This window comes from Pseudorca crassidens, chromosome 7 (assembly GCF_039906515.1).
Source record: "Pseudorca crassidens isolate mPseCra1 chromosome 7, mPseCra1.hap1, whole genome shotgun sequence".
In the NCBI taxonomy this organism is placed as follows: Eukaryota; Metazoa; Chordata; class Mammalia; order Artiodactyla; family Delphinidae; genus Pseudorca; species Pseudorca crassidens.
Window position 1 is genome coordinate 43,508,864 of NC_090302.1, and position 13,046 is coordinate 43,521,909.

The 13,046-nt window shown below is 42.4% G+C and overlaps 1 protein-coding gene and 1 long non-coding RNA gene across 8 annotated transcripts in view; one reads left to right on the plus strand and one right to left on the minus strand.

Annotated features, from left to right (window-relative positions):
- PRUNE2 (prune homolog 2 with BCH domain) overlaps nt 1–13,046 on the plus strand; it is a 272,426-nt gene that overhangs the window by 232,631 nt on the left and 26,749 nt on the right. For all 7 annotated transcript variants that reach the window (XM_067744124.1, XM_067744127.1, XM_067744125.1 and 4 more), the window contains one exon: nt 2,147–2,320. In XM_067744124.1, coding sequence (XP_067600225.1) covers nt 2,147–2,320 — 174 coding nt within the window. The remainder of the gene's footprint in view (nt 1–2,146; nt 2,321–13,046) is intronic.
- The window catches only part of LOC137227751 (uncharacterized), a 134,162-nt gene continuing 122,504 nt past the window's right edge, over nt 1,389–13,046 (minus strand). Inside the window, exons 4-5 of the long non-coding RNA XR_010944992.1 lie at nt 3,864–3,933; nt 1,389–2,339 (exon numbers count right to left, since the gene is read on the minus strand). This is a non-coding gene — a long non-coding RNA (uncharacterized lncRNA). The remainder of the gene's footprint in view (nt 2,340–3,863; nt 3,934–13,046) is intronic.

Consider the following 13,046-nt stretch of genomic DNA (forward strand, 5'->3'; position numbering starts at 1 on the left):
TGTTATTAGGTGGAAGCACATTGTAGAACAGTACGTACAGAACATGCAGAAGATAGAGATTAATCATACTTTCTGGGAAAAAAAAAAGTATGTTTGTGCCCATGAGTATAGAAAGAAAACTACATATCAAACAAAAATGAGTGAGAGAGGCATTGGTGATTTTTGCTGTTTCCCTGAACAATTTCTGGCATCTTCTGATCCGTAGTCAGATGTGCTATCCATCGCACCGCTAGCCCCCACCCAACAATTTCTGTATTGCTTGTACTTTTATTAACGTGTTTTATTTTTATAACAGAGAACAGAGTATACAAAAAAAAAAAATTTTTTTTTAACAAAGTAGCCTCAATTAAAGCATGCAGAAAACAAAACAACCCCACACAGATCACCAGGGTCAACGTAGAGCAGGCCAGAAAGTCCCAGACAGGATGAAGAGGGGTTGGTGGATGGTGAGTACATTGCAGAGAAGAGCAGGTGTGTACAAGAACCTCAGAAGACAAACCCGCATCAGAGCCCAGTGGGAAAACAGGGTCCTGGTAAGGGAGCGGAGAGGAGCATCTGAGGGTCCTACCCCACGTGGGAAGGGAGAAGCAGGAAGGGATCCCAGAAAGGGAGTCCAGGGCAGATGGATGGATTTGCACAAGTGACACAGCGCTTGATCTGAAACCAAGGTTGCTGCTTTCCCGTCCTGAGTAAGCTGCAAGCGCTGGTGGGAATGCAGAGAAAGCCAGAGTGATTGCAAGGCTCTGCAGGTGGTAGTAGCTGTTGGTGTTGGCATAAAAGGCTAGGATTGCTTCCCAGCTGGACTCCATTTTGCTATTCTAAGTCACAGGTAATTACACACGTTTGAATTTGTCTTGCGGGATCTTCTGGAACATAATGGCTCTGTTGTGGCTCCCTTACAGATTACCTATACTTCCAGGAACTTGTCCAAGCTTTATTTATCCACTCACCCTCCCAAGTTTCACTGAGGGCTCTGTGCAGGGTTTCAAGCTAAGTGTTGAGTGGGTTGGTGGAGGCAGATATTAAAGATGATTCTGGCACAATTTCTTAGCCCAAGGAACTCACTGCCTTATAGTAAAATAAACGAGAATGAGACCAGTTACACATTCAAGGTACAATGTGATAGCTTAGAAGAGTAGAAAAGGTAAGGGTCTGATTGTATTTGCTTCCTAACTCTGTGACCTGAGGTAGTTACTTCAGAGTTTTTGCATTGGTATTACAAGTGGAGTATAAATCAAAGGTAATTTCTCATGAAATGGAAACTTAATGGTAACATCTGAAAGAATTATTGTGAAATCTGTAAACAATCCTTTTCTCCAAGTCACTTAAACATACATAGAATAACCACTGTTAAATTCTACTAGTACTTGAAGTAAACATGGAAACAATTGTTGCTTATTCTTTTAAGAAAACTGAATATGGTTGCTTTTTTCTTGATGCACAAGAATGGGTAGTAAATTTCTCCCCCAAGAATGCTCAGTGGGCTTTTTCATTGCCTTGGGCACCCGCAAGTAAGAGTCTTGTGAATTTTCGGCCTTGGAGCACTTCTGGTCTACGAGATTGTTTCTCACTTACTGTAAAACCTTTGTGTAGCATATTTTGAAAAATGTATAGGAAGTAATATCGAATTCATGTCCAGATGCACTCCCAGTAGAGAAGGGGATTCAACCCCACTGTAAGAGTCTTCGAGTGGGGGTCTAGGCTGGCGGTATCGTCAAGATACTGAGCTGAGGGCCCCCAAAACACTCTGAGCACTCAGGATACACCAAGAAATGTGGCGCAAGGAAGCTAGGGCCTGATGACTAGCCTTTCACCCCATCAGAAAGACGTGCAGTCTACAACTTATATGATCAAGGATGAGTTAGCACCAGCCTATGCCCCCTTGGACCACTACAGACACAAGACAGCTCTAGCTCTTTTCCTATCCCCACCCTCCGCCTGGCCTTCACAATGGATTGGTTGTTCAGTCAGTCTATCAATAAGACTTCACTGAGTGTCCTTTATGTGATCAGGATGGTGTCAAGCTCTATCAGAGTTGTACAGAACAGGGAGCTCGGGTTGACTCTGCCAGGAGGTCGCTAGTTGCTGAACTGCCTCACCTGTGGAGGTCTTTCTTCTTTATCCCTGCTCTATGCTTCATTTCCAGAGGATCACACAGCCAACAAAGATTCTGGCCAAGAGTCAGAGTCTATTCCGGAATATACGGCAGAAGAGGAGCGAGAGGACAACCGGCTGTGGAGGACCGTGGTGATTGGAGAACAGGAGCAGCGGATTGACATGAAGGTCATCGAGCCCTACAGGAGAGTCATTTCTCATGGAGGTAGGTGAGCTCTGCAAACCTGGGAAGCAAGCAGCAGGGCGGCCATACAGTTTTTATAAGAAAACAAAACTAGGGTTCTCTGCAGCATGACGTCCCAAGACCCTATTAGGCAGTCGACGTTCAGGGCACTGTAGAGCTGAGCGTATTATTTCATACTCAATTCAATGAACACTGGAAAGCTTACTATGCAAAAGTAACCTTCCAATGTGAAAAATGCCTTTCGCACTGCATACCTGATAGCTGTCATCTTCTGGGCAAATTTCTTGAAAGCCGTAGTCGTCCAATTTAATAGTGTGTTTGGAATTCATATGTTGTAGGGTTTAACTGAATTGTTTTCGAGTCTGTTTTCTACATGGCCTGCAGTAAGAGGTGCTTTTAATTCCAGACCAGTCTTTGGAATTCCTCTTCAGAAGCTTTAGGAAATCTTTTTAGTCTTAGCCTGGTCCTTTTTTTCTCCCTAGTTGAAGTTTGCTTTTCTATAAACTCCATTACATCTACGCCTATGACATAGGCATCGATGTAATGGACACATCTATGACAACAGCCCACTCCAGCCAAGATCTCCACCTGTTTCATAAGGGACAAGGGAGAGAAAAGGCTCTTTTGTATTTTCACTGCTTTCTTGGAGCTCCAGGAGCCTTGATTACTTTGGGACTCACAAAAAAATCACATGAGCTCAAGCGACACATTGAACGTTGTCAACTTCAGAATCCATAAATGGCTTTTTGGCTTTTTCTGCTGCATGCACAACTTCCCTGCAGTCCTGACGCCCCACCCTAACCACTCAGCTCTTCCGGGAAAAGTGTAAGCTGACAAGGCAATTGTTCTGCCTTCCTTATCGAGGACAGGGAAATAAGTGCCTTGGCGCTGCATTAAACCCGGAGCTTTGGTTTTCTAACAAGCAGAAGGATGTTTTGCCTTTTCCCTCCAACTTCCCTTCACCACAGATTTTCCCCATGCATTGCTACCTCCATGGAAGTATCAGGACCCCCCAGGGCCCCCACCCATGGTAGTGAAGGAAAATGCCCATAGGTGTCCCCGGCCCTGACCTTCCTTTCTCACCACTTGCCCTGAAATGGTAATATGGCCCAGTGATAGCTCCTCTAAGGGAGACTTTTCCCACAGCCCTTTGGAATGAGAGCAGGCCTAATCTTGCTGAAAATGACACACAGCTGGCCATAGTCAATCCTGTCGTTGTTCTAATGAAAACCACAATCTGAACATCGTCCAGATCTCCCCAGAAGGTCGCATCTCCTTTGCACCAGCCATCAGGTATTTTTGGTTTGTTTGCCTTTTAGAAAACAAAACAAAACAAAACAAAACACGACTGTAAAATAGCCTATGCTCATTCCAAAAAGTACAAGATACATAGAAAAGTCTGTCAAAGTCTGTCATGCAGTGACAGTCCCTGTACATCTTTACCATTCAGGTCATAAATTAGAAGTCCCTTTGTTGTGAAGCAGGCAGGCTCACAGCTTCACAAGAGATAACGTAGCCTGTTATTATAAGGCTACGTTATCTCTTGTTACCCCAGCAGACTCACCTGCTTATGCTTTCATCCACAGTGAAGTTAGGCGGGTTGGATGGGTGGGTTGAGCCCATCGTTCTGTTGCCTGAATCAGGAGAGAGTGATTTTCATCAGCACACCCGGGTCAGAAAAAGCCACTGCTTCCGCTTGTCACATTCTTTGTGAAAACACCCGATATCTCAGGGATAACCTGGTTTGCTGTGCCCTGCATCCCCACCACCTCCTCCCCTTGGCATCTGCTCCTCCCCTTTCTGTGTTGTGAGCTCCTTGTTTGTCTGGGTAACTGTCTGGTTCGTTGGAGAGAGAAGGCCACCTCTCCTCTCCCTGGCTCCGCCTCGGCCTTCTCCAGGTGCTGGCTTGCATGAATGTGCTTCCGGCTGCACCCACCGGAATGTTAGGGAGATGCCACCTCTTCCTACGCCCTGACCAGCTTTTGTGCTCTGGAGGTAAAGACAGTTCACACATTACTTCTGAATTTGCCAAAGCTTTGTCTGCTGTCTTAGAAGCTCATACCACTTTCTCAGACCTCAATGATCTAAGAAGGTCACGCTCCCTAGTTACCAGTCCATTGAGTTTGTCATCCTGGCTTCTGATGAGCATTTTAAGAAAGCAGCACTCCAGAGTGAACAGAGGTGTTGTTCTGGTGTCTTGCGTTTTGCTATGAGGAAGTTATCCCACTCAGGCCGGTAGGGAAGTACCAGCTGTTCGGTGCTCTGGGCAGCACGACTGCAAGATGGGGGTGATGAAAAGCGCTGCTTAAGTTTGCTGCAAGAGTGTCCACACCAGCTGGGAACATCTGTGTGTGAGAGCAGGATTTGAACAAATATTTCAGCCTGCAGGTTTACTGACCTCCACATGAGCTATGGCCAGAGGCCCTGTACACAACGTGGAAGAATAGGGTTCAATAGGCCACTGACTAGTCTGTGATCTTGGTACATCACGTAACCCCCCTGGGCCTCAGTTACTTCATCAGTCAAGAAAGGATGATCTCAAAGCCATGTCACCTCCTGTGAGCCCATGAGTAATATCCCTGCCATCTGCTTAAGTAGAAAAGCAAAGAAAAAGAAGTCTGGGTGGTTTGGATTAGCCAACAGTGAGGGGTCACTTTGAGGCCAGAACTGGCATTTTTGAGGCTGAAGCAGAGAACACAATTAGATAACCGAGGGCAGTCACGCCAAAGCATTGTAATGAGGCGTTTCCTGTCTTGTGTTTTTACTTCTCTTATTTCATTATAGGAGACTCAGGTAACCTTCTCTGCAGTGTTGCTGGACAAATGATCCTGGAAAGGATGAGAAGAGTTGCAGGCTGGTGTGTGTGTGTGTGTGTCTCGGTTGCGACTGTGGTATCTTTCCTTCTCTCTCCATTCCATTTGCTGGCCAGCAAACTTGTGTTACGTCCCTTTCATGCCTCTCTGTTCTCCCTCAGGTAAGGTTTGCATCGTTGCTTCCGAGGGTCTCAGGCGACAACACGGTGGGATAGCTCATGCACCTCAGCACACACACACCCTGAATTCACCTCACCGTTACTGAGAAGAGAGTCTGATAAAATACTTGCGTTAAAAAGCGAAACTTCACGTGAATTCTGTGTTTGCCAACAGGCAGCTTCACTTGAGTCAGCTGCATGTTTAGCGTAGAAATGGGGTTAGCTGACCCCCTTGGAGACACTGGCGAGGAACAAAATGCAAACGGTCCTGTTCATTCACGTTATTACACTTTGCCAGCAACTGCTATCTGGGATAGCTCCAAAGCCTGACAACAACGGCACCTGCTCTCGATTTAGAAGAAAACTTTCACGAGGAAATCTTTTTCTCGTTCCTTCCTTACACGCTACATCTCCTCCTCTCCTCCTCTTTCTTTTGCCTCTTCTTCCCTTCCTACAAATCCTCTGCCCCAAAATGCAAAATCCATCATCATTTGTCAATTTCAGTGATTTTTATAGAAAGAGTCAATCCCAGCTTAGTCATTGATCAGGAAGTGGTAAGTTGACCGTTGAGTATTCCTTTGGTTAAATAAACCCAAGCCAACGTGATACTACAACACGCCAAGGACAGACAGCAGTGACACAACTGCCATTGTGAATTGCCATTTAGGATGACTTCTGAAGTACTGTTTATAAACCTCAGTCTTTCCTTTAAAAAACGACAACAACGTATTCTTAGAAATTCTCCAGAAATAGAAAAAGAAATCAAAGTAACTGAGCGTCATAATCTTGCAATTATCCTGACACCCTGGAGTCAGACAGCTACATTTAGAAGGATGCTTTTATAACATTTTTTATTTTTTTAATCTAATTTTTATTAGATATTAGTGTATCGCTGATCTGCAATGTTGTGTTAGTTTCAGGGGTGATGTGTTAGTTTCAGCATGATTCAATTGTACATATACATATATCCGTTCTTTTTCAGATTCTTTTCCCATATAGGTTATTACAGAATATTGAGTAGAGTTCCCTGTGCTATACAGTAGGTCCTTGTTGATGACCTATTTTATATATGGCAGTGTGTATGTGTTAACCCCAAACTCCTAATTTTATCGCCCCCCTCCCCATTTCCCCTCTGGAAACCATAAGTTTGTTTTCAAAGTTTGTGATTCTGTTTCTGTTATGTAAATAACTTCATTTGTATAATTTTTTTTATATTCCACATATAAGTGATATAATACTTGTCTTTCTCTGTCTCTGTCTTTCTCTTCACTTAGTATGATAATCTCTAGGGCTACCCATGTTGCTGCAAATGGCATTACTTCACTCCTTTTTATGGCTGAGTAACATTCCATTGTATATATGTACCACATATTCTTTATCCGTTCCTCTGTCGATGGACATTTAGATTGTTTTCATGTCTTGGCTACTGTAAATACTGCTGCAATGAATATTGGGATGAATGCATCTTTTCAAATTATGTTTTTCTCTGGATATATGCCCAGGAATGGGATTGCTGGGTCATATGGTAGTTCAATTTTTAGTTTTTTAAGGAACCTGCATACTGTTCTCCATAGTGGCTGTATCAAATTACATTTCCACCAACAGTGTAGAAGGGCTCCCTTTTCTCTGCACGCTCTCCAGCATTTATTGTAGACTTTTTGATGATAGCCATTTTGACCAGTGTGAGGTGATACCTCACTGTAGTTTTGATTTGCATTTCTCTAATGACTAGTGATGTTGAGCATTCTTTCATGTGTTTGTTGGCAATCTGTATATCTTCTTTAGAGAAATGTCTATTTAGGTCTTCTGCCCATTTTTTGATTGGATTGTTTGTTTATTTGATAATGAGCTGCATGAGCTGTTTGTATATTTTGGGGATTAATCCCTTGTCAGTCACTTCATATGCAAATATATTCTCCCATTCTGTGGGTTGTGTTTTCATTTTGTTTATGGTTTCCTTTGCTGTGCAAAAGCTTGTTAAGTTTGATTAGGTCCCATTTAATTTTTTTGTTTTTATTTTCATTACTCTAGGAGGTGGATCCAAAAAGATATTGCTACGGTTTATGTCAAAGAGTGTTCTGCCTGTGTTTTCCTCTAAGAGTGTTATAGTATCTGGTCTTACATTTAGATCTTTAATCCATTTTGTGTATGGTGTTAGAGAATGTTCTAGTTTCATTCTTTCATATGTAGCTGTCTGGTTTTCCCAGCACCACTACTGAAAAGACTGTCTTTTCTCCATTGTATATTCTTGCCTCCTTTGTTGTAGATTAATTGATCATAGGTGTGTGGGTTTATTTCTGGGCTTTCTGTCCTGTTCCATTGATTTATATTTCTGTTTTCATGTCAGTACCATACTGGTTTGATTCTGTAGCTCTGTAGTATAGTCCGAAGCCAGGGAGACTGATTCCTCCAGCTTCACTTTTCTTTCTGAGGATTACTTTAGCTATTTGAGGTCTTTTGTGTTTCTATACAAATTAAAAAATTTTTTTCTCTACTTCTGTGAAAAATGCCCATGGTAATTTCATAGGGATAGCACTGAATCTGTAGATTGCCTTGGGTAGTATAGTCATTTTGACAATATTGATTCTTCCAATCCAAGAACATGGTATATCTTTCCACCTGTTTGTGTCATCTTCACTGTCTTTCATCAGCATCTTACAGTTTTCAGAGTACAGGTCTTTTGCCTCCTTAGGCAGGTTTACTCCTAGGTATTTTATTCTTTTTGATGCGATGGTAAGTGGAATTGTTTCTTGAATTTCTCTTTCTGATCTTTCATTGTTAGTGTATAGAAATGTAACAGATTTCTGTGTATTAATTTTGTATCCTGCAACCTTACCAGATTCATTGATGAGCTCTAGTAGTTTTCTGGCAGCATATTTAGGATTTCCTATGTATAGTATCATGTCATCTGCAAACAGTGACCGTTTTACTTCTTCTTTTCCAATTTAGATTCCTCTTATTTCATTTTCTTCTCTGATTGCCATGGCTAGGACTTCCAAAACTATGTTGAGTAAGAGTGGCAAGAGTGGACATCCTTGTCTTGTTCCTGATCTTAGAGGAAATGCTTTCAGCTTTTCACCATTGAGTATGATGTTGACTGGGTTTTTCATATATGGCCTTTATTATGTTGAGGTGGGTTCCCTCTATGCTCACTATCTGGAGAGTTTTTATCATAAATTGGTGCTGAATTTTGTCAAAAGCTGTTTCTGCATCAATTGAGAGGATCATATGGTTTTTATTATTCAGTTTGTTAATGTGGTTTATCACACTGATTTACTTGTGTATACTGAAAACTCCTTGCATCCCTGGGATAAATCCCACTCAGTCATGGTGTATGATCCTTTTAATGTGCTGTTGGATTCTGTTTGCTAGTATGTTGTTGAGGATTTTTGCGTCTATGTTCACCAGTGATATTGGCTGGTAATTTTCTTTTTTTCTGGTATCTTTGTCTGGTATGATGGTGGCCTCATAGAATGAGTTTGGGACTGTTCCTTCCTCTTTGACTTTTTTGGAAGAGTTTCAAAAGAATAGGTGTTAACTCTTCTGTAAATGTTTTATAGAATTCGCCTGTGAAGCCTTCTGGCCCTGCACTTTTGTTCGTTGGGCATTTTAAAATCACAGTTTCAATTTCAGTGCTTGTGACTGGTCTGTTCATATTTTCTACTTCTTCCTGATTCAGTCTTGGTAGATAGTACCTTTCTAAGAATTTGTCCATTTCTTCCAGGTTGTCCAGTTTCTTGGCATACAGTTGCTTATAGTAGTCTCTTATGTTCCTTTGTATTTCTGTGGTGTCAGTTGTAACTTTTTTCATTTCTAATTTTATTGATTTGAGTACTCCCTTTTTTTCTTCATGAGTCTGGCTAAAGGCTTATCAATTTTGTTTGTCTTCTCAAAGAACCAGCTTTTAGTTTCATTCATCTTTGCTATTGTTTTCTTCTTCTCTATTTCATTTATTTCTGCACTGATCTTTACGATTTCTTTCCTTCTGCTAACTTTGTGTTTTTTTTGGTTCTTCTTTCTCTAGTTGCTTTAGGTGTAAGGTTAGGTTGTTTGAGACTCTTCTTGTTTCCTGAGGTAAGACTATATTGCTATAAACTTCCCTCTTAGAACTGCTTTTGCTGCGTCCCATAGGTTTTGATCATTGTGTTTTCATTTGTCACTAGGTTTTTGATTTCCTCTGATTTCTTCAGTCATCCATTGGTCATTTAATAACATATGTTTAGCCTCCACATGTTTGGTTTTTTTTTTTTTTTTTTTACAGTTTTTTCCTTGTAGTTTATTTCTAATATCATAGCATTGTGGTCAGAGAAGATGCTTGATATGATTTCCGTTCTCTCAGATTTACTGAGGCTTGTTTTGTGGCTCAGCATGTGATGTATCCTGGAAAATGTTCCATGTGCACATAAGAAGAATGTGTATCCTGCTGCTTTCGGATGGAATATTCTATAAATATCAATTACGTCCATCTGATCTAATGTGTCATTTAAGGCCTGTGTTTCCTTATTGATTTTCTATCTGGATGATCTGTCCATTAATGTAAGGGGGGTGTTAAAGTCCCCCATTATTATTATTAATTTTAACATCTTTATTGGAGTATAATTGCTTTACAATGGTGTGTTAGTTTCTGCTTTATAAAAAAGTGAATCAGCTATACATATATCCCCATATCTCTTCCCTCTTGCATCTCCCTCCCTCCCACCAGTCTCCCATTATTATTGTGCTACAGTCAATTTCTCCTTTTAGGAGAAATGGCTGTTAGCATTTGCCTTATATATTGAGGCACTCCTACATTGGATTTGTATATGTATTTACAATTTTTATATCTTGGATTGATCCCTTGATCATTATGTAGTGTCCTTCTTTCTCTCTTGTAACAGTCTTTATTTTAAAGTCTATTTTGTCTGATATCAGTATTGCTGCTCCAGCTTTCTTTTGATTTCCATTTGCATGGAATACCTTTTCCCATCCCCTCACTTTCAGTCTGTATGTGTCCTTAGATCTGAAGTGGGTCTGTTGTAGACAGAATATATATGGGTCTTGTTTTTGTATCCATTCAGCCAGTCTATGTCTTTTTTTTTTTTTTTTTTTTTGCGGTACACAGGCCTCTCACTGTTGTGGCCTCTCCCGTTGCGGAGCGCAGGCTCCGGACGCACAGGCCCAGAGGCCATGGCTCACGGGCCTAGCTGCTCCGTGGCATGTAGGCCCTTCCCGGACCGGGGCACGAACCCATGTCCCCTGCATCAGCAGGAGGACTCTCAACCACTGTGCCACCAGGGAAGCCCCAGTCTATGTCTTTTGGTTGGGACATTTAATCCATTTACATTTAAGGTAATTATTGATATGTGAGTTCTTATTGCCATCTTGTTAAATTGTTTTGGATTTGCTTTTGTAGGTCTTTTTTATTCCCTCCCTCTTTTGTTCTCTTGTGATTTGATGACTATCTTTAGAGTTGTGTTTGGATTGCTTTTTCTTTTTTGTGTGTTAACCTATTGTTAATTTTTGGTTTGCAGTTACCATAAGTTTCGATATAGCAGTCTATATATATACAAGATTGTTTAAAGTTGCTAGTCTCTTAATTTCAAATGCATTTCCAATATCCTGCATGTGTGCTCTCCTCTTCTCACGATTGCTGGTTTTTCATCTTGTGGGTGATTTCCTACCTTAACTGTATGTTTGCTTTTTACTGGTGAGCTTTCCCGTTTGTAATTTTCTTCTTTCTAGTTGTGGCCTTTTCTTTTTTGCTGAGAGAAGTTCCTTTAGCATTTGTTGTAAAGCTGGTTTGGTGGTGCTGAATTCTCTTAGCTTTTGGTTGTCTGTAAAGCTTTTAATTTCTCTGTCAAATCTCAATGAGAGCCTTGCTGGGTAGAGTATTCTTGGTTGTAGGTTTTTCCCTTTCATCACTTTAAGTATATCGTGCCACTCCCTTCTAGACTGCAGAGTTTCTGCTGAAAGTTCAGGTGATAACCTTATGGGGATTCCCTTGTATGTTATTTGTTGCTTTTCCCTTGTTACTTTTTTTTTGTGTGTGTGTGGTAGTGGGCCTCTCACTGTTGTGGCCTCTCCTGTTGCAGAGCACAGGCTCCGGACGCACAGGCTCAGCGGCCATGGCTCACGGGCCCAGCTGCTCCGCGGCATGTGGGATCTTCCCAGACCGGGGCACGAACCCGCGTCCCCTGCATCAGCAGGCGGACTCTCAACCACTGCGCCACCAGGGAAGGCCCCCTTGTTGCTTTTAATATTTTTTTCTTTGTCTTTAATTTTTGTCAATTTGATTATTATGTGTCTTGGTGTGTTCCTTCTTAGATTTATCCTGTATGGGGCTCTGCACTTCCTGGACTTGAGTGTTTCCTTTTTCATGTTAGGGAAGTTTTTGGCTATTATCTCTTCAGACATTTTCTCAGGCCCTTTCTCTCGCTATTCGCCTTCTGGGATCCCTATAATGCGAATGTTGGTGCGTTTAGTGTTGTCGCAGAGGTCTCTTAGACTGTCCTCATTTACATGGCAGTGATTTTCCACCATTCTGTCTGTCAGCTCACTTATTTGTTCTTCTGCCTCATTTATTCTGCTACTGATTCCTTCTGGCACATTTTTCACTTCACTTGTTGCACTGTCCATCTCTGTTTGTTCTTTAAAGCTTCTAGCTCTTTATTAAACATTTCTTGTATCCTCTCAGTCTGTGCCTCCATTCTTTTTCTGAGATCTTGGATCATCTTTACTATCATTACTCAATTCTTTTTTGGGTAGATTGCCTATTTCCACTTCACTTAGTTGTTCTTCTGGGGTTTTATCTTGTTCCTTCATCTGGGACATATTTCTTTGCCATCTCATTGTGTCTTAACTTTTTGTGTTTGTGGTCTCTGTTCCTCCAGCTGCAGGGCTGTAATTCTTCTTGGTTCTGGTGTCTACCCCCAGTGGGTGAGGCTGGTCCAGGGGTTCGTGCATGCTTTCTGATGGGAGGGACTGGTGCCTGCCCACTGGTGGGTGGAGCTGGGTCTTGTCCCTCTAATGGGCAGGGCCAGGTTAAGTGGTATATATATATATATATAGGCAGCTGTTGGCTCAGGATGACTTTAGGCAGCCTGTCTGCTGATGGGTGGGGCTCTGTTCCCACCTGTTGGTTGTTTGGACTGAGGTGTCCCAGCACTGGAGCCTGCAGATTGTTGGGTGGGGCCAGGTCCCAAACTGGCAACCTTCAGGAGAGCTCACGCCAATGGGTATTCCCTGAGGTGTCCACCACCAGTGTCCTTGCCCCCACAGTGAGCCACAGCCAATTTCCCCCTCCCCAGTAGACTCTCCAAGATGCGCAGGTAGGTCTAGCCCAGGCTCCTGTGGAGTCACTGCTCTGCCCTGGGCCCCAGTGCACATTGAACCTTGTGTGTGCCCTCCAAGAGTGGAGTCTCTGTTTACCCCAGTCCTGTGGAGCTGCTGTGCTAAAGCCCCACTGGCCTTAAAAGTGCCAAATGCCTGAGGGATCCTCCACCCGATGCCAGGCGCCCAGGCTGGGGAGCCTGATGTGGGCCTCAGAACTCTCACTCCTGTGGGAGAACCTCTGTGATATAATTATTTTCCAGTGAGGGATTTGATTATATCACGAAAGATCCCCTCCTACCATCTCATTGTGGCTTCCTCTTTGTCTTTGGGTGTATATCTTTTTGTGTTAGGGTTGAGTCTTTTTTGTCAATGGTTGTTCAGCAGTTAGTTGTGATTTTGGTGTTTTCGTGTGAGGAGGTGAGCTCAAGTCCTTCTACTCTGCCATCTTGTCTCTGCCTTTCCTGG